The 22,441-nt window shown below is 28.3% G+C and overlaps 1 protein-coding gene across 1 annotated transcript in view; it reads left to right on the forward strand.

The window, feature by feature from the left end:
• The first annotated feature begins 17,330 nt into the window (after window positions 1–17,330).
• The window catches only part of LOC107455531 (aspartate aminotransferase, cytoplasmic), a 41,519-nt gene continuing 36,408 nt past the window's right edge, over window positions 17,331–22,441 (forward strand). The window contains exon 1 of the mRNA XM_021145482.3: window positions 17,331–17,859. Coding sequence (XP_021001141.1) covers window positions 17,685–17,859 — 175 coding nt within the window. The 5' untranslated portion in view covers window positions 17,331–17,684. The remainder of the gene's footprint in view (window positions 17,860–22,441) is intronic.

Genomic DNA, 22,441 nt, shown 5'->3' on the forward strand with positions numbered 1-22,441 from the left:
TCAAATTTGTGCTATAATAATTCATCTGTAATAATTCATCTCTAATATTTTCATAATCTTCTAACATAATGATTCAATCTTCGAATTATTTTATAATCATATAGATTAATTTTAGACCATCAGATTTATTTTTTTCATATACATATTAAATTCAGATATTGTTATATTTCTCCTCGCCAGAATAATTTTATTATGACCCAAATGCTAATATTTACTCAACAATATCAGAGTTTATCAAAAATAATATTGTTTTCGTTCTATTAGGTTGAGATCAACCTTTTTCAGTTACTTGCAAAAATTACGAAGAAATAGAAATAAAACATGCATGTGAGAAAAGTTTTTTATACTTAAAATTAAGGGATGTTAGTGTCAAGGGTAGAAAAAAAAATTACATTACAAAAAATTACACTTTCAGATAAAGAGATAAAACTGTTTAAATAATAAAAATTCATTTCTGTATTTTATAGATATGATTAAAAATTATTTCGCAAAATAAAACCATTTCATTACATTAATACAAAATATGAAGTGCAGGAAGGATGAATAATCTATTAATAATTTCGAATCTTTATTGTAAATTGCAAAATGGAAAAAAAAATATTAATCTGCATTATAATTTTTATGAATTAATCTAAAATAAAATTTTATTCATTAATTGATTAAAAAAACATTGAAGAAAAAACATTGAATAGTGATTCCCAATGTTTGGAGAGCGTTTTTTTGCGTCCTTGCAATTGAAAACATTGCTTTAAAGTTTTATCAATTAGCAGCGCCATCTTTTACCAAGCTTCGGAAATAATTTGGAATTTCCGTGACAATAAATATCACATTTCCTAAGCAGATCTTCTACTTCTTAAGCAATTACTACATATCAGTGATTCAGATTGTTATGTTTGTTTTCAAAATGAAAGAATCATCAAAATTAATTAAGTTTGTTAGTAAATAAATTATTCATATATCAAACAAAATAATTTTTTCCTTCTCCTGATAGAAAACGCAAGTTCATTTAAAGAGACATAAATCTTCTTGCACTAAGTAAGTGTAAAACGCATTGTACACGATTAAATAAGATTAAATTACATCCTTTCTCATGTTAGTTCATGCGTGATGTATAAATAATGTAGTTACGTCTGAAAAAGAGTTTCCTGTGGTTTGTTTAGTAGTGGGAAACAAGTACAAACAAAATGTCAACTTTAAAATCAGTGTTTCACAGGACTGCGACATACATGATTTTGTGAAATTTCTAATTGCTACATGAAATAAAATATATTATTTCTTAAATTATGTATTTAACAACATATTATTATATGCTTTATTAGATGCAAACAATAAGTAGGCAATTCCAACTTTAATAGTATAAACCCTTTTCTGATATTTTGTTGTCCTTTACAAATAAATATTATTGACCTTCAATAAACTATTAGTTTCATTCTCTTTCTTGAAGTTGCAAACAATACAAAAAAATTGCTTTTAATTTGTTTTGCAAATTTCTTAACCCAACATTTTAAACGTACTTTTTTAGAATCATTTGCTTTCACGCATGTTGTAAGTTCAGACGATTTATCAAAAAAAAGAAGAAAAAAAAAAAAACGACGAAATGTGACGAACTATAATTTTTTCTGGTATACCGTTTTATTGAACTAATGAAACTGAATGGTAGTCTTTTTATTTTTCATTATCAAAAACTATTTAAAAAATAGCGTAAATGATTTTTTTTTTTTTTTGGTAGAGAAAAATAGCCACACATCAAATGTGAACTTTAAAATGAGTGTTTCTCAAAACAGTGACGTGTAAGTGTGAAATTTCAAAATGCACAATGAATTAAAATAATTTATTTTGTATGTTATGAATTTAGCAACAAAATATTATCTGCTTAATTAGATGCAACCATTAAGTAGGCAATCTTAACTTTAATAATGTAACCACTATTTTGATTTTTACCTAATTTAAACGCCTTATTTAAATAATGAGCCAGCTTTAGTTAGTTTTAAAATAAAACGTTACCTTAAAGTTTGAAGAATGTATTGCTATTCTTGTTTCGTCTGAGTTTTTGGAGATCTGGCAGCAAAAATAAAATCGAATGTAATTGTTGTCAAAAAGAGAACGTCGAAAATCAGCTGGAGTTGCAATACTTTTAAAATAAGAAAGGGATAACTTATTCGAACAAAAAAGTGAAAAGTTAACCCAATTTTTGATTAAATGGATTTAGATCACTATTAGAATAAGGTCCTCATTAAATTCCTTGCTTTTAAAATAGTAATCAATATGAAATGGAAGAAAACCCACTAAAATATGATTTTTATTTTCCTTTAATTTACTTATACAATATTTTTCTCAAAAAACAAATTTTAATGTACATTTTAGAGTTCTTGTTATGTTTTGTTTCATTTGGTTATAGATGACTTGTGATTTTGCAACTGATACTAAACTTTACCAGTTTTTGATTATTTATTATAACTTTTTTGCGGGGTTAACACCAATTAAATACTACTTCAGTTAACCGGTGAAACTATAGGAAAGTTTCTATTAAATGGAATACCCTTTACCTTTTTTTACCTTACCTATATCTTTTTTTTAAAGAGAGAGAGAAAATTACATATGCTCATGCCAATAAGTTCTAAAATTATATAATGGATCATTCTGAAATATTAATAAAATAAAATCCGACACTATTTGGGCATAAAAATAAATTTAAAGCAAAAGTTTATAAATTGAAACACGAGGATTTCATAAAATTTGCAATTTTAACCCATTTTTTTAGAGGTCGAGCTATGGTAGCATTATAAGAAAATTTAAGAAAATAAAAAATATTTAAAAAAAAAGCATTGAGACTTAAATGAATAATTCAAGAAATATAAAATTCATCAAGATAGCCAGTAAAAACAAAGGCAAAAAATCATCCAGTTATATAAGAGACCAACTCTACATAAAAGAAACATTTTCAAGGTCAAAAAAAGAAAAGAAAAAATGCCTATTAAGAAAATATTCTTTCTCGTGACTAATGCCCCACCTTTTATCGTTAAAATCAATTATTTTGTGTTCTTAGTATTCAAAGTGAGTTAGGAGTGCTTTAGATAATATAAAACCTCTCTCTCTCTCTCTCTTTTTTTTTTTGACAACACAAAAATATCAAAAGGAAATTTCCGTTATGTGAAAACTCATTGATTTATATTAATGAATAAATCAGTTAAACAATCTTACTTTTCGAAAATAAAACGGGAATTTAAAACTTTTAAAGGCAACCAAATAGTGTCGAACCCAAATAGTGTTCAGCTTGGTCTTGTTACATTTAAATTATAAAAATTAAAGAAGATTAAAAAAAATATATTTGTTTTAATCTTTAGAAGGATTCGTTTCTTGATCGCCATCGCTCCGAAACTGCTCAGTTTTTTTTCTTTCTAGATCACTCCTGGATCTTTTTGCCTTAGTTATACAGCTTAGTTGTTAACCACTTCCCTTACTAATTTTTTTGAAAAAAAAAAAGCAAAAATTCAAATTTTTTTTTTTATTTCATTAATAAATACAAGCAACTAAAGCAAAACATAATACACAAGTTCTAAGTTGAAATTTTAATTTCTTTATGTGCAAACATTTTTTAATTTACCATCAGTTTACTATCCCAAATTATGTCGGGCAAATAAAAAAAGTTAAATATTAGTCTTTGTATATATTCACATCTTCATAATCTGAAAAATCATCTGCATTACTTTCGCTCGCGAACGCCATTTTTTTACTCATTTTTTTCTGTGTCAATTCATCAACCATCGTCTATACCAGTGGTGCGCAAACTAGGGGTCGCGACCCCTGTGGGGGTCGCCAAATTTTTATGAAATGCATTCCTGCATGCTGCATACCATACAGTGTACATATAAAGAGTGAAGCGCCGTCACTCACTGCTTAATTGCAATTGGATTTCCGAAATGTCACGAAATATCGAGTCAGAAGTCATAAAACGCATACAAAATTCATCTGTATTTGCTTTACAACTGGACGAGACTACCGATATTACTAAAATGTCACAACTAATTATTTACGTTAGGTTTATTTTTAATGAAGATATAACAGAAACGTTTTTATGTTGCAAAAGTTTGGAAGGAAAAACAACTGGAGAAAAAATATTCGAAGTAATAAATGAATATTTTGAAACAAAAACCCTTACCTGGACAAACTGTGTTGCGGTCTGTACTGATGGTGCTGCAGCATTAACAGGTTCGAATAAAGGGCTCAGAGGCTTAATTCAGAAGGTGGCGCCTCATATGGTATTTAATCACTGTGTGATTCATCGGCAAGCTCTTGTTGCAAAAGATATGGATGAAGAGTTGCACAACGTATTACAAGACGCTGTTAGTTCAATTAACTACATTAAATGCAACAGCCACAACAGCCGTCTCTTTTCAATACTTTGCAATGAGATGGGCTCAACGCATGAGAAATTACTGTTACACACTGAAGTCAGATGGCTTTCACGTGGAAAAATACTACGACGGATATTTGATTTGAGAAATGAAGTGTACATGTTCTAAATCGAAAAGAAACATAGATTGGCAAGTTATTATATCAATGAAGTTTGGCTAGGGAAGCTGAGCTATTTAGTTGATATTTTCGAAAAACTTAACGACTTAAATTTGAGCTTGCAGAGTGAGAATTCAACTATCATAACTACAGCCAGTAAAATTCAAGCTTTTAAGAATAAGTTTAGTCTCTGGCAAACTGAACTGAATAAAAACAACACCAACATGTTCCCTTGCTTTAACGATTTTATCAAGGAAAATAATATAGATATATTTACATTTAAAAACATCATTTCCAATCACATTGAAAAGTTAAAGAAAAATTTTTCGAGAAGATTCGAGGATTTTCCTGAAAACGATCTTGGTTGGATTCGTGATCCATTTTCCTTTGACATATGCAGTTCAACGCTTCAAATTAGTGAGAAAGAGCAATTGATAGATCTAATTAGTGATTATACTCTTCGAAATCAATTTAAGACTCAGCCTTGCCAAAAATTTTGGCTATCCGTGGAAAAACAATATCCCGTTTTATGCAAGAATGCCATCAGAGTGTTAATACAATTTGCATCAACGTACTTATGTGAAACTGGACTTAACAAACTAGTTTCAATAAAAACTAAATACCGCTCGCGTTTAAACCCTGAAGATGATATGCGAATTGCAATTACCAACATACATCCAAACATCGATGAGATAATTAGAAACTTGCACCCACATACATCTCATTAAAGGGCAATTTACTGATTTTTGTGTTATACAAAAAGTATTTTCTTAAAATTATAAATAAAATTAATATGAGTCAAATACGATGATGTTTTTATTCGATGAAACGAAAAAAATGAGCGAAATATACATCGTATTTGTGAACATTTATCTCTAGGGGTCGCCAAAAATTTTCTCTCTTCAAAAGGGGTCGAAAAAAGTTTGCGCACCACTGGTCTATACAATTGTACAAAACGCATCTGCAGTCCCACAAATAGCAAAACTCCCAAACAAATAATGGCAGTAAATTATTATTATTGCTTCCGGTCAAATTAAAACGTGATAAAACAAAAGGTATTGACGAATTCTGATATGCACTCGGGATTATAAATATTTGCAATATATGAGTTAAGTTGGGATAATCGGTTCTTTTATATGTTTAATTCAACCCCTTTAGAACTAGCAAAATGAGCTCTTCCCCATACCAGCATACTCCGAAAGTATACGTACGTACAAATACGTTATAATACGAGATGTAATGCGGGAGTGCTGTATTAAGATCACGTCCGTGTGATCTTGGGTTATTAGAGAGATTCGTTTTATAAGTGATACCGTGAAAGGAGAATCGCGTGATCACGGGTTAAATGTACCAGGAACAGCCCACTGCTCCCCCCTCTCCAGATCAACTCAATTATTTTCAGGTGAGCCGTGATGGCATAGATAATAGGGCGTTCGCCTTCCGATGAGGTGAAGCGGGTTCGAATCCCAGCAATGGCTGGTCTATACGAATTCCGGCTGGCACTGACCACAGTGCTGATTTAAAATATCCAGAGTGGTAGACGGATCATGGGTTAGAGTCCCCTTGTCGTCAGGCTAACCGTGGGAGGTTTTATGATTTTCCTCTCCATGTAACGCAAATGCGAGTGAGGCTCATTAATTGTGTATGAAGATTTCAGCTAAGGTGGTAAAATTAACTCCTCCTAGGCTGTATGCTGAAGGCTGCCGATAATCAAAAAAAATTCTAGAAATATATTTATTGCCAATTGCATAGAGGATTTGGTAGACCAAGTCAGATTTTCCAGCTAGACAGTGTCTCCATTTGGGCCGTAGTTGTTCAGGGGATAGAAGGCTCGCCTCCTGATGAAGTTACCCGAGTTCGAATCCCACCGACAGCTGGTCGATTAAAATTCCGCACTTGGCTCGCACCGACCACAGGGCTGACGTAAAATATCCCTTGTGGTAGACGGATCGTGGGTTAGAGTTCCCTTGCCGTCAGGCTAACCATGGGGTGTTTCAGTAGCTTTCTTCATCCTGTAACACAAATGCGGGTTAGTTCCATCAAAAAGTCCTCCAGGAAGGCAAATTTCTCCCACTACTTTATCCAGGAGTTCCCTTGTCTTCTGGATTGGGTTCAAAATTGCAAGACTACGGCGTTGAACATTTGTAATCATAAACCCAAAAATCAGGTCTGCTGTTCAACGACGTTTATAATATAAAATTAAATAAATTATTTTCAGATTTCTTTGTTTGCTAATTTAGTTGTTTAATCTCATGTTGCTAGCTTTTAAGCTTTACAGTTTGTTTATACTTTATTCAAATTATATTAGATGCTACGTTCCCGTGTAACGCAATTCTTCCACAGTTTTTTTCAGATCACTTCGTGACAAGGTTTAATTACAAATAAAATTTGTAAGCAGATTTGGCAACAGATTTTATTGGCCTTCAAAGCCAGACAAGCAGGAGTTGTCTAGAAAGTAAGTTTTGTGTAGATTCGTTGCACCACCATGTTCAAACTTAGCCAGACATTTCAAAATGGATAATTTTGAAACAATTTATCTCACTTGTGCAATTGTTTTGCAAAAATAAGTAGCTCAAATACGTCATTAATAGCATATTATAAAAATAACTATCGTGAAATAGAAAATTGAGCTGTTTAATTGCTGTCTGAGTTAGCTTTTACTCAAGATGGAATCATTCATAAAAGAGTTATAAAAAAAGCAAATAGTTTTTCTGGTGATGAAATTTATCGTGAGAGTTAGAAAAAACTAAAATTTTTGTGCTAAGAAGTTCTGCGGTGCTACCATCGATGAGAGTTTCGTATTCCAATCATCCAGGATCAATAATCGGGGAACTGTTCATTAGTTGAAAAAATGGGAGATACAGTGTGCGCTGAGATTCCTGTTTTTAAGACTGACAGGTTTGCACTCTGGGCTATAGTATTATATGCCCCTGCAAAGAAATTATTGGCTGTAATAGATGGGTTTAGTCAGCTCGGATAAAATTCTGGTTGCTTATTCGTATTAGGTGACAATAGTCAATAAACGATTTTTCTCATAGTTCAAATACCATCTTTTTTTAAAGTTTTTTACTATTTAGGTTGAATTTAGTAAAATAATAATATAATAAGCTGTTATTTTTCTCGGAGAAATTTCGAAAAGTGTACTCAAATGATCTTTTTCTGTAACTTTTAATTTGTGAGTTGTAATGCAGTATAAATTTCGTGCCAGAATTTTTTCTTTGTAAAAAATATTATAACTATAAAAATTTGGTTGCATCATCCAGAAAATCCATTTTACCGTCAAATATTATACCGTAATTTTTACAGTAATGTTTACTTAATAAGAGTGATTCAGTGATTTTACAGTAATAATTCATTATGTATACTATATACGTAACACGATAAAGAGACAAAAAAGAATAAAAGAAAAGAGAGATTAAGGAAGGAAATTAAGTAAAAATATTAATAAGTTTTATTTTCTGCATGTACTTAGAAACCATAAAATAAGTTATAATACGAAGAAAACTAGAAAAAAAATATAATTTCAAAAAGAAAAGTTTTTAATAAATAAAATGTTCTTTGAAATATTTAATAAAAAATTTTAAAACATTTTTTGAAGAAAGTTAAAAAGCTGAAAAACAAAATAAGGAAAAGATATAATTTCATCGTCAGCTCACACTATTATATCCGTAAAAAAGAGTGATTTTTAATATTGTTTTAATATATCCAAGGCAAAATATATCGAGACAATAGTGTGAGCTGACGACAAGATTATATCTTTTCCTTATATTTTGTTTTTCGGCTTTTTGAATTTTTTAAAACTTCGTAAACATTTTTAAAAAAATTTCATTTATCGATAATTTTTTCTTCTTCATCTCCCCTTTAAAATATATATATATATATATATATTCTGTTGATATATATGAACCCCTTAACTGTTGATCTAATGATCAGATTTTCTCGTATTAAGACTCATTCTTAATGGTTCTTCGACAATTTTATGAAATAAGGGGTGAGGATTTAATCGAGGACAAATTAATTGGTGTAAACTATATTTTAAGTTAAATCATGCACAAAAGCATACTTATCGAAAAGCTAACTCACAAACGAGCACATCAAGAAAATAAATTCATCCATAGTTTGCAAGCAATTGAAGAAAAGAAAAAAACATTCTCGAATAACAAATCTCATTTTTTGCCCTTCTAAGTACGACAGATTATCCTCTTTCTTTTTCTCAAGTTATTCCGAAACAATATTTTTCAAATATTCAAGACTCTTATTATACATATGTGCATTTTTTTTTTGTGTGTCTAGATTAAAGAATGATGGATTGCTAAGACCTTCAAAATGTATATAAATTCAAGGACGCATAAGAAATATTTTTTCACTGGACGTTTATATAACGCGTTAAGCGAATACTAATTTAAGAGATACATTTAATAAAAAATAGCAAATTAACACTGTTATCCTAACCGACGCGGAATAATACAAGTTATGAAATTATAGTTCGAGAGAGAATTGAGGGTATATTACAAAAATAAAAACGCTCATCTAGTCTAAGAATTTGAATCATTATAAATGTGACTCTTCATACGATATGAGAATCACAATTCCATGTTGTATCTAACCTTATGCCTGCAATCAAGGTGTGCTTATATAAGCATACGACAAAAGGAATTTAAAATTGTTTTTGTCTACCTTAAACGTGACTTGAAATATAAGGGAAGAAAGAAAGAATAAGTAAAATTCAACCATTTTGTAAAAATACCACATGTTTGATTGTGATTTAAACAAAATTTTAGTAAAAATGAATAACCTGATTAACCTGATATTTAACCTGAGGTTTATGATGTCTAGTATTAATTCGTAACGGAAATTAATTAGTACTTTATCTATTTAAAATAAAAGGCGATTTTAAATCTTTTTTACTTTATTGAATTTGTAATAATTTGTAACGCTTTGTTTGGTTTATTTTTATTTTAAATAAATTAAATCGAAAGTTTCAGAAAGTTATTTAGTCAAAAATATTTAACCTGATAAACTGTTAAAAGTTTATGAGGTCAAATATCAAATCGTAAGAGAAAGAAATAGTTCTTATATAAGCAAACGGCCGAAGGAATTTAAAATAGTTTTTGTCTACAATGCTCGGTACTTGAAAAACAATAAAATGTTTTAAAAAACAGGGAAATAAAACAAGTTAGGATTTTCTTAAAAAGAAGCGGTTATAATCTAAATGAAATTTTAGTCAAAATATATTATCAGAAAGAAGTTTATGAGGTCACCTATCACATTGTAACAAACGCTAATTAGTAATTTAACATTTTACATAAAAGACAAATAACTTTTGTTTAAATTACAGAGGTTGAGAGATGTTGTTTTAAAAATTTATGTGCCAAACTTAATTATTTTCTTGCTTAAGTAGTTTAAAATACTTAATTTGGCTATTTTAAAAAGCATAATTCAATATTGTCTAATCAAATTTTTCTAACTATTATAGATTTAAAATTTATTAACCTGATATTCCATAAGAAATTAATGAGGTCAAATATCAAATCACGAATAAGTTAATGATTTATAGATTTACCATTGAAGGCATATAACTTATGTTAAATTTACAAATATTGTACAGTTGTTAAAAATATGTACTAAACACTTTATGACTTTCTTATTTCAGTAAAGTAAAGTACTTTATTTTGTGTTAATTATTATTTTTAACTAAAATTAAGCTTCAACTAAAATATTTTAAGTCATATATATAGTATTAAAATTAATTTATTTATAGTAAAATTAATTTTCATTTTAAAAAAAGTTTGATAGAATTTCTTTTTTATATCAAACCCAACTATTACCTAATTACTTATTTCTGAAGTGCATATTCTTATAACTTCAATCTAAGCTTATGCTTATAGTAGCCAGCTTATTAATAGAATCAAATACATTTTTAGAAGACAATACTTTATTCATGAGTATAAATACATTTCGCTTTAAATTAATATTTCACATGTCCTTTTTTCGATTTCCAAATCATTCGTTTTGTCATATGTTTTTTCTCATCTCTTACAATTTTCCACAATTTCTTCTTTCCTGTATGCTATTGAATCAATGAACAATTGAGTCTCTTTTTTCGATCCGCAATCCATTTTTGCAGATCTTTGCTTGCCATACATTTTCCCTTTTGAAAAAATAAGTTGAGTTTAATTATTTTGTAAAATATCCGCATGTTTGATTATGATCAGAACAAAATTTTAATAAAAATATTCAACTTTATTAACCATTAATGGTTTACAAGGTCAAATATCAATTTGTAACAGAAATTAATTAATATTCGATTTGCAATGAGAGGCTTATAAATTACGTTGAAAAGATTAAAAACTTAAGTTTTTAATAATTTATGTGAGAGTAATTATACATATACATATGGTGAGTATTCATAATTTTTTTTCTTAATTGATATTTAATATACACCTTTTCGAATTTCAAATCACTTACACTCATTTTGTCACATCTTTTACTCATCTTTTTCAGTTTTCGACAATTTCTTCACCCTTTTACGTACTTCAATCAAAATACAATTGAGGTTCTTTTTCGATCTACAATCCATTTTTGCCGATCTTTGCTTACAGATACCCATAGATTCTTTGTGTGATTAAGATCAAGAGAATCGAGAATACTAAAACAGCATCTATGCTCTTTAAAAAAAATTCTTTCGTCTTATTGGAATTGTGACGAAAAATCAAACATTATTGAAAAATTCCATCTTTGGATTTTAATATCTCGTTTATAATTTCGGCCTTTCTTGCCATTGTTTTCGTTCATGAGTCGCATTCATAATTCCTTCAAATGAATTGATCCATCTTAATGTTTTGAGTCTTAATACACTCAAAACATTTTCTTTTCCTAATATAGGAAAATCTAAAAATTGTCCCTTAATTTAATAAATACGATCACTACGGTTCTGCGCACGAAGTAAAAAAGAAATAACTTTTGATCTGGTATTCAAATTTTATCGTATTAAAATGAGATATTATTGGTTGGTGGACGTAATCTGAAATATACTAATTAAGAAGTGCAGATGATATTTTAAGCTGCGAAATCAGGTACTAACAGCATATTATCTCTGAATAAACCTCTTTTTCAATGGATTTGAATAGTTGGCCCTTAAAATAAGAGGGATTACGCAATCTGGGAAAATATCCTTTAGTCGAGAAAGTGGTCGATAGTTTGAAATAATATTAATTTCAAGTTTTACTTATTTTGCCATCTCAACACTGAAAAAAAAGTGTCGTTTAAACTACCAGAATATGGTAAGAGTTCCGAGCTCTATAGGAACACCAAAAAACTCGGTAATTTTTACCGAAGCTCTGCGGTAATGATTTTGGCTAAACTAATAATGTAATATGGGATAAAATTTGATAAATGTGGTAAAGATTGATCATTTTATCATGATATTTTAAAGTATGGCCCTTAAATCATTTATGCGATTAAAGTAACTTGACAGTTTTTTAATTTTCTGTGAAATGTGTGGTAATAAGAACTATAACTTTGAAAATCAGAATTTCTGGTAAACCGTTAGCATATGAGCCGAAAAGTTACCAAATGAATGGCTAAAATTCCGTATTATTACCAGAAGCTAAGATGTTTGTTTTTTACCAGGAATGTTAATACCATACCGGACGGTAATTTTACAAGAATTTTTTTCGCCGTGTAGATACGCCCAATTAACCTCTAGGAGTCAAGAACAATAGTAATGCGAAATTGAGTTTGAATACATTGAAATGATAAATGAACTTCTAAATGGTCTAAGTTTAAAGCCGTTGCTAAATAATGAAAAAAAAAACTTTATCAAATAGATAATTTACGATTATTGACCATTCTCAATTATATGAGAGGTTATAACGTGGAAACCTACGAATCATCTAAGATACATATGTTTTTCGATGGGGCTTTGAAATACAATTGTTTATCTCCTTCAAATTTGTACAGATTCCATGATTCCGAAGGGTTCTACTGATATTTCCTTTTTAACGTCTTTTTGTTCCATATATATCTTTTTAATTTTGCATCAAACAAAAATCTTAATACCGATTAAAGTACATAGTTTGCATAGGTTTTATATTGAGTTTACGCAGCACAGCCGCACTTGGCTTTGCACGGTGCATTACAATTTTCATTCAATCTTCACACGAAACGTAGCAAAATGATAGTGTGAAGAGTTAAGCAAGATGGTAAAGTGAGAGTCTTAACCGTATGCAATAAGAGGAGTTCAATAAGATGATAATATAAGGGGATTGGTAAGATTATGAGGGTCAGCAAGAGGGTAATATGAATGGCTCAGCAAGATGATAATATTAGGCGTTCAACAAGATGATAGTATGAGGAGATCAGTAAGATAACTGTATGAGGGTCAGCAAGAGGGTAATATGAAGGACTCAGCAAAGATGATAATATGAGGGGTTCAACAAGATGGGTTTAACAAGGTGATAATATGAGGGGATCAGTAGGATAACTATATGAGGGTCAGTAAGAGGGTAATATGAAAGGCTCAACAAAGATGATAATATGAGGGGTTCAACAAGATGGGTTTAACAAGATGATAATGTGAGGGGATCAGTAGGATAACTATATGAGGGTCAGCAAGAGGGTAATATGAAAGACTCAGCAAAGATGATAATACGAGGGGTTCAACGAGATACTAGCATGAGGGGTTCAACACGATGATAATGTAAGGAGTTGACCAAATAAATTTATTTCTATTATAAAAAACGCAAATTATTTTTTACAATCGAAATAGATAAACACAACATTTAGCCGTAGCTAACTTTAAAACTTCTTTTCGTTTAACACTTCGAAAAATTTGTATAATTTTTAGATGAGGAGAGTTAACACAGAGAGAACAAAGTTTTCTGAGTGGAAAAACAACCAGTTCCTGCCCCGAACTGAATTCAGGGTCAAAAGTAGTTTGTTTTCTACAAAAATCATTGTGGGTAATTAAAATTTCACTTTCATTGGTAGAAATATAATTACTATTAAAACTCCTTAAGCCAATAGATTAGGAAAAAGTGTGTGCACACTCCACATAAACTATCCCTTTTTAAGGCTGTTTTCTCTCAATGTCATTTTTAAGTACACTTATCATTACATAACGAGAAGTCTTTCTACCTTAAATAACATAAATAGAACTCAGTTTTATGTGTGGGAAAAACAAAGTATTATTTCGAACTGAATTCTGGATCAAAATTTCAAAAATCAAAATTTGTTTTCTACATAGCTCATTATGGGTAGTTATATCTTTACTTCATTGGTTCATGAAACATAATTGCTATTAAATCTCCTTTAAAAAAAATTTTGTACATTTCACGAGGACTATCACTTTTCAAGTTTCTTAACCGCTTCCTTTACTAATTTTTTGGGAAAATTTTCTTCTTGCCAGCTGATTCCAAAGAAAGTATACTTGTTAGCACTATACAAAATATCAATGAAAATTCATGACTGTAGTATTAATAGGTTAATAAAAAAGAGAATTTCGTAATCATTTTCTAATTATTGTTACAAAACATTATCGAAAAGATGCGACTCGAGCACTCAGGCATTAATGGGTTAATAATCATTTTATAATTACTATTCTATTCTATTGAGCTATTGCATTTATTTTAATCTATAACATTTTCAATTGCAAAATATTACTGAAAAATTGTGACTTGGGCATTAATGAGTTAATAAATAACACATTTTCATAATCATTTTCCAATTATTACTTAAATTATCAACGAAAAGTTGCTACTTGGCATTAATGGCATGTAAATAAATGACGGATTTTCATGATCATTTTCTAATTACTATTAGAAAGTATTCTTTGAAAGTTGCAACTTAAGTATTAATGAGTTAATTAATGACAGTATTTTATAATAGTTTTATAATTACTCTAACAAAACATTAATGAAAAGTAGGACCTTAAGCAGTAATAGGTTAATAAACAGCAGATTTTCTTAAAAATTCTCTAATTTTTAAATTTAAACTTTTGTCTTACAGATAAAAATGTTGAGACATTTTATGAGTATCAAATTATTCTACAGAGTTTGACTGTCAGTTGTTTAAAATTCAAGAAACAATTTTAATATATTTTTTACCAAAAAGAAAATAAAAAAAATGAGTGAGTTTTTTTTCCTATACTTTGACATTGGGAAATGAGACAGTTTAAAGTAAGGTGATCAGATTTATTAACCACGATTTGAGGACAAATCAACGGAGCATCCTTGAAAAAATTTTAAGATTCGAGGACATCCATTTATTTATGGAAAATATTTATTTCTGTATGCAACTAAGTGTTTCTCTTTTTAAAAAAAATATTAAAAATTTAATAAAAAATGGAAACCTTTTACATCTAACGTGATTTCATCCCTAAGGAAATCTAATATTCAAATGATATTCTGCAATTGTTTAACTCTTGCAAAATGAAGAAGTACATGATTATTTGTTTACTTTTCGCTGAAATTATTTTCAGTTCAGTTGAAATTATTTTTAGGAGTTTTCATAAGTTAGTTTTACTAAGATATTTTTTCGCTTGTATCTTCGTAAGGCAAAACAATCTCGTTCGTTCTCGTTCCTGCTCATTTCGTTTTTTTCTTTTCTTTTCCTTTTTTTTTTTTTNTTTTTTTTCTTAAAGTTCTCGAACAAATTCAGCAACATTTGAGGACGTATGTTAAGATTTGAGCCCATTTTCCATATTCAAAGAATTTTTTACTCAAGAAGTTTTTGACGACAACTATTGAAATTCGAGGACTGTCCTCAAGATTTGAGACTGTCTGTTCACCTTGATGTAAAGGGTTCTTTCTCGTATTGGCAAAGCAGGAAGCGTAACAAATAGTAGTTATTTTAGGACTACAGGATACTTAAAAAATAGAGATACAGGATACAGTGATTCAAATATAAATGGATTGTTATATAAATGAATTATTATATAAATGAATAGTTAGGTTTCACATTTTTGCAAAAATATTTAATTCTATTTTTAAAACAATCATATTTAATTTTGATATCAAAATAGATAATTTTTTAAATATTTTGCTAAATATTCAAGGTGCGCAAGATTATGTGAAAATTTTTAATAATAGCATTAAAATTAAAATTTAAACTAAAATAAAAATATCTGTTGTAAAACTATTTTAATACTGTTTACAATATTATGTGTACATTTTAAATAAGTATTGTGAATTTTTTTAGGAAGCTTACAAGTTTCAAAATTTTTGTAATCTTTAATATTTAATCTCTATTTTAAAATTTGTTTTTAATTCCTAGAATCGGTATTTTTATATGATTTAAACTTTAATTTCGATTCTAATGGCGAAATGTGTTTACATAATATTATGATCAAATTTTATAAAAGCTTTAAATAATAGTCTATTTTACCATAAAATAAATTTTTTTTAAAAAATAAAATAGAATTTTTTTATAAGAATAATCCTAACTATCACTTTATGCACTCTAAACTGCGTTACTGTCTCATTTTACAAAATGTGTACTGCATTAAAAATTCTATAAATACCATGTGTACATTTCTGTACACTCTACGCTTTCCGCTTCGCCGATACTGATTAAAACTTTTAAGGAAACTTGAAGGAAACATGGTTTTAACTTTTAAGGAAACATGGCTGTAAGTCCCTCGAAGAGTAAGGAGTCTGTTTTTTGCAAACAATTTCAAATCGGCAATACTAATTTCAAATTACAATTACAATTTCAAATCAGCAATATTTAAGTAAGTAGTTTCGATTAGTGTACTACTTACTTCTTTTAGTTAAAAGCAGTGCTAAAAATTTTTATTTGAGTAGATAGTTTTGATTAATACAACACATTATTTAACAATCAGTAATATTTAAAATGGCTATTTGAGTAAATAGTTTTGATAAGTGCAATACATTATTTAACAATTAGTAATATTTGTTGTTGAAGTATGCCTGTTACGGCAGAGGGGTGAGATAGTTCTTGTTTTCCAGTGGCGCCATCTATGGCCAAGAATTTGACTTCTGTCACCCCATACGTCATGCCCGTTTAAAGGGCGGATCCATTGATTCATCCATTTATTCATATTAGTAATATTTGAAATGTGTACTTGAATAAATAGTTTTGATTCGCTTAATATATTTTTAACTAAGAGAATACTAAAACCATATATTTCAGTAAATAGTTTTGATTAGTGCAATACCTGTTTTACTCAATATCAATACTAAAACTATGTTTTTGAGTAAATAAATTTTATTGGTGAAATATATTATTTAACAACCAATTATAATTAAAATGTGTATTTGAGTAAATTGTTTTGATTCGTTTAATGCTTTTTTAATTAACAGCAATGCTAAAAAAGTGCAATCGCGTAAATAATTTTAATTTATGCAAAGCATTATTTAACAATCAGGAATATTAAAAATGCGAATTTGAATAAATACTTATAATTATTACAGTAGTATAGTAGATTTTACATGCAATAGTACCGATATTGATTTTAAAAAAAAAATTTAAAAATTGTGACAACTTGTCCTGGTGAGCCCTACTTAAAAAAAAATTTCTTTTTTTAACTTTAATAACCTCTTTAACACAAACCTTTCCAATTTCAAGCGAATTATAATAAAAATGAAACAAATAAATAAATAGTTTATGAAATAGATGATCTGGGAATCTAGACGATTGTGACATATGTGTCACAATAAAAATGGATACATCTATGTATCCATTTTTATGGATCTATGTCACAATTATGTTTATAGATGTTCATTTCAGACAGATATTCCTATAGATTAATTCCTATACATGTTTCTTCAGATATTCTTTGTAGATTCGGTATAAGCATTGCTTATAATTTATTACAACAAATCCCGGTCTACCTTATTGGGGAAAAAAAAAATTTTCTTAACCTTTATATCCACTTCAATACGATATTTTCGAATTTTAATACAATTTAACAACCTCATAAAAGTGAACAAAAAAGTGATCAAAACAGAAAGTTTATGAAACAGAAGGTCGAGAAATCTTAACCAATCGGAGAAATTTCATTGCCTGACGTCATATAACTCGTAAGCGAACAGAAAGGGAGAGTAAGTCAAGCGCGCCAGCATAAATTGAGATTTCAGATATACTATCGCTTTATCGTTTCTGAAAAGCGGACTTAATAAAGTTTCATATCTTCCGTTTCAAAATAAAATATGGATGCCTCATCGCAGATGATATATCCATATGAAAATGGACATCCTGATGTACGAACTGGTGATGATTCATTATTTTCAACGGTAGAACCAGCACCTCCAGTTGAGATTTTTGCACTTCATAAAGCTTTTCATGAAGATAATTTTACCGTGAAAGTGGACTTAACAATTGGAGGTAAGACATATGATTATTAAAAAAATGCATATTATAAGTTTTCACATAATTTTTACAGGCAAAATTTCCTTAATAACATCGTCTGCTAAGGAAAAATTTAATGGAATTGTCATCTAATATTTAAGCATTATCCTGAAATTTTCTCCCTTTATAAAGCTTTTTATAAAAATAATTTTACCTCAGAAGTGGGTTGAAAAATTGTTGATTAAATTTGTAAATAATAAAAATTGAATAAGCATTAAGCATTCACGCTATTTTATATTGCAAAATTTTTTTAAATGCATCCCATCTTTATAATATAATAATAATGGTGATGTTGTTGTCGAATATTTAAGCATAGCATTATCACGGGTTTTTTGAACTTCATAAAGCTTTCTATGAAGATAATTTTGCAATGCAGGTGGGCTTAACAATTAGAGGAAAGACTAACGATTATTAAAAAAAAATCACATAGTTTTGACAGGCAAAATTTATTTAATGGCATCGTCTATTCGAAAAATGTAAATGATATTGTCATCAAGTGTTTAAGCATTATCCTGAAATTTTCTCACCCTAATAAAGCTCCTCATAAAAATAATTTTTCCACAAAAGTGGTCTGAAAAATTGTAGATTAGATTTGCAATTATTAAAATTGAATATTCACGCTATTTTTTTGAGGCAAAATGTTTTTAAACACATCCTATCTCATCAAAAATAATTATAATAATGTTGATGATCAGAATGTTGTCTAGTGTTTAAGAATAGAATCATTATGAAAGTTTTGGATAAAGTTAATTTTATCCCAACAAAAGGACTTGAAGATAAGATTTACAATTATTAAAATTTTAATATTTTTAATCGTCTCACTATTTTTTGAAGGTAAAATGTTTATAAACGCAAGCTGAATTTAAAAACAATAGTGATAATAATGTCTAATGGTGCTAAAAATCTAAGTATAGAATTCTTCAGAAATTTTTGCTTTTCTTAAAGCTTTTCATGAAAATACTTTTTTCCCGAAAAAAGGACTTAAAGATTGGAAGTAACACTTGAAACTATTAGAAATTTACTATATTAAATCCTCCCAATATTTTTTAAACGCACCTTATATTAAAAATAATAATGACGATAATGTAAAATTATGCTAAGTATCAAGTATAAAATTATTCTTAAATTTTTGCTTTTTAAGAAGATAGTTTCATCCCGAAAAAAGGACTTAACGATAGGAGGTAAGAAATACAACTCTAAAAATTTAATATCCTGCTATTTTTTTGAAGCAAACTGTTCTTAAATGCATCTTATATTAAAGAACAATAATGATGATGATGCAAATATTTAAATATATCGAATTATTCTTCAAATTTTTCTTTTCGCAAAGATTTTCATGAAGATACTTTTATCTAATCTGGGAACTTCACTATTATATTCTGAAGCGATTAATAATAAAAAATACTTCTCTAACAATTTTTAAGTTTGATTTTGAAACCAGATCAATACATTTGTTTTTCAAACGATTGTTAAATATTTGTTTAGTTTTGTAAGCTCTTTTAAATTCTTTAGTATAGTTAATAGCATATTATTGGAAGCTAAACGACTGTGATGCTTTTTAGAACAAATGATAAATTTGAAATTAATCTTGAGATAATTTAAACAATTTGAAGACGTTTATAATAAAAATAAATTTATAAACTTATCTAATAATAACTGTATCATAAAATGAGTTAAAGGCATACTTCGTGCTGACAAAGCAGAAAAAACAACTTAATTTAAGCACAAGTAAGGGTAAAAAAATGGACATATTATAATTTTGGTTCTATGAATATATGCTTAGACACAGAGAATACATGTTTAAAGAACAACAATTATAGTACATTCATTTTTGTACTTTTATTTGCCTTATTTACGATGTTTGTGCTTCAAGATTGCGTTACGTTTCTTTGTTTAAGAGTGTTTTGTTTTCAAAATCAGCTCAACTCATTTTTATAAATATTATCAGAGAGACAAAAAGCATTTTTCTTCAAGCTAAATAAATTTGTATTAATGTGTTGAGTTTTTTTTTCTTCTAGCAAAAAAAAAAACATGATTTTTTTAAAAAAAAAAATTTAATATTTTTATAAATTCAATTTAAAAAACTCAGTGTTGTGAATTGAACTTGTTATGACAGAATGATACGATAAAAAATAATTTAAAAACTATTGTATATAATATTTTTATACAACGGGCTTTGAGCAACAGATTCAATTTTGAGTTTACAGCTATCAATGTTCTACTCCGCAACCTTGTAATTTTGAATCCAACCCAAAAGGAGCACCTGTTTCAAGCATTGGGAGAATCTAGCCTTCTTAGGGGATTTATTGGTAGGACTAAACTGCACTTGCGTTACATGGAGTGGGAAATCACGAAAACCTCTCACGTTAACCCAGCACCAAGGTGACTCTAAGCTATGATCCGTCTTCTACTGGTGATATTTGAAATCAGCACAGTGGTCGGTGTGAGTTAAATGCTGATATTCATATCGACAAATCATTGCTGGGATTCGGACCTGGTTCAACTCATTGGGAGGCAAGAGCTCTATCTGCAGAGAATAAACAGGATTTTTTTTTTAAATGTTTTAATATTTATGTAAATTTAATTTCTTTTAAAAAATAAACAGTATTGTGAGTTGATTTGGTTTTGATAGAATGATACGATAAAATTAAATTTAAACTTTAATTCTCGTTTCAAACCACTTTTTTTAATTTTATTAAAGAGATAAAATACAATTTTCATCAAGCATTTAGATTTTTTGTAGAGTAAACAAATTTTTAAATAATTTTAGTCATTATAAAGAGGTTTAATTTAGCGGAATTGTAATTTATAAATATCCTATGATTTTGGCTTATATAACACGTTTTTCTCTAGCATGTGTCCGAAATTATTTTTTTAAATGTTGATTAAAAGTTATATTTTTATATTTATTATTGTATTAAAACCACTCCTACTTAAATTCATTAGAATTAGCTTAAAAATTCTTTATTTTTTCTTAAATTTTAAATATTTATCATCACTCAGTGTCAATAAGAGGATCTGAATATTGTTACTTCTTCGATTTAATTTTAATTTTTTAATTTTTATTTTTATTTATTTATTTTTGCATTTAAAAGAGCTGAGTTGCGATGACAGTTTGAAAAAAAAACTGAAAATATTCTAAACTCATAAGAAAATGTTTCTTTCCTCAGTTTAATTTAAATTCGGTGTGACGAACGCAGAAAGTGAATTTTGTATTATCAAGATGTTTAGACGATATTATTTAACTAACATTTGTTCTTAAACTAAAATAAGAAATTTTTAAAATATAATTTCTATCTAACTAATAAATGTGATATTTTTTTCTGAGGGAAAATATTTCATTCGGAGTGAGTAACTAAAGCACAAAATATTACAACGAAATTATTTAATGTCATCGTTTTATAATTATTATTAACAGTCCAAAATATCATACTATTAATATTATTTTAATCAAAATTGGGTAACTGAATCACGTGTAAAAACAAACTTAACATAATTATTGTTGTTTGAAATATTAAGTTTATAATTATATTTCAAACAGACCGAAGTATTAAAATATTTATGTTATTATATTTTTTCGATGTTGCGTAAGTAAGGCACAAGTTGTTAGAAGCAATTTATTTAATGCAGTTATTATGTTACTATTATACTATTACATATCATTATACTATTACAAACCAAAATATCACAATATTTATGTTTTCTAAATCACCTATTTAATTCGAAAATATTTCCGGTTGATTCTCTCTAGCTGTCATTTAACAAAAATATAATATTTTTACTCGTGTTATTTCCGCATTTAACATTAATTAACACGAATGTTCTGCTGTGATAAATAAGAGCAAATTTTTCCGAAAATCATTTATCCTATCATAAGTTATATAAATGTGAAATAATTTATTTCATTCGTAGATTTGTTTTATTTCCGAAGTGTTAATGACATGTTTTTCTTCTAACAAAACTCATAATTTTGTTTACTCTTAGATAAAGTCAATCAAAGCCACCTACTCATTAAATTAAATGAGAAGTAATTTAAAAGGTTTTTTCGATAATTTTTATATTCATTTTTGCAAACCATTTTTTGAAATGAGGTTTGGCTGAAATTTTTTCAAGAAAATTGAACGAAATGCATGAAAAATCTGCAATGTGATAAGAACAAAAATTATTTAACATGAGATGCTTATCCATTTTTGAATGGATCATATCTACTTACACCAATGATATGAACAGAACATAATCCAAGACATTGCCCTCGCCGTGACCTAGACATTCGTGTCACTGCCCGGCATACACTTGCTAGTTTTACCTACACTAATGTTTTCCCTAATCTAACCTAATTGGATTTTAAAATATAGAATAAATATTAAAATAGCAATGAACTAATTATTATCAAATCAGACATTCATCTATGTAACTTGTACTTAGCGTTTCATGCATTTAATCAATCATTAACAAGAATTAAATGGCAATAGAGAATCCATATATAAATATATATATATACTTGTAACATATAGGGGGGCTATATATATATATATATATATATATAGATAGATAGATA

This window comes from Parasteatoda tepidariorum, chromosome X2 (genome assembly GCF_043381705.1).
Source record: "Parasteatoda tepidariorum isolate YZ-2023 chromosome X2, CAS_Ptep_4.0, whole genome shotgun sequence".
NCBI classification, from domain to species: Eukaryota; Metazoa; Arthropoda; class Arachnida; order Araneae; family Theridiidae; genus Parasteatoda; species Parasteatoda tepidariorum.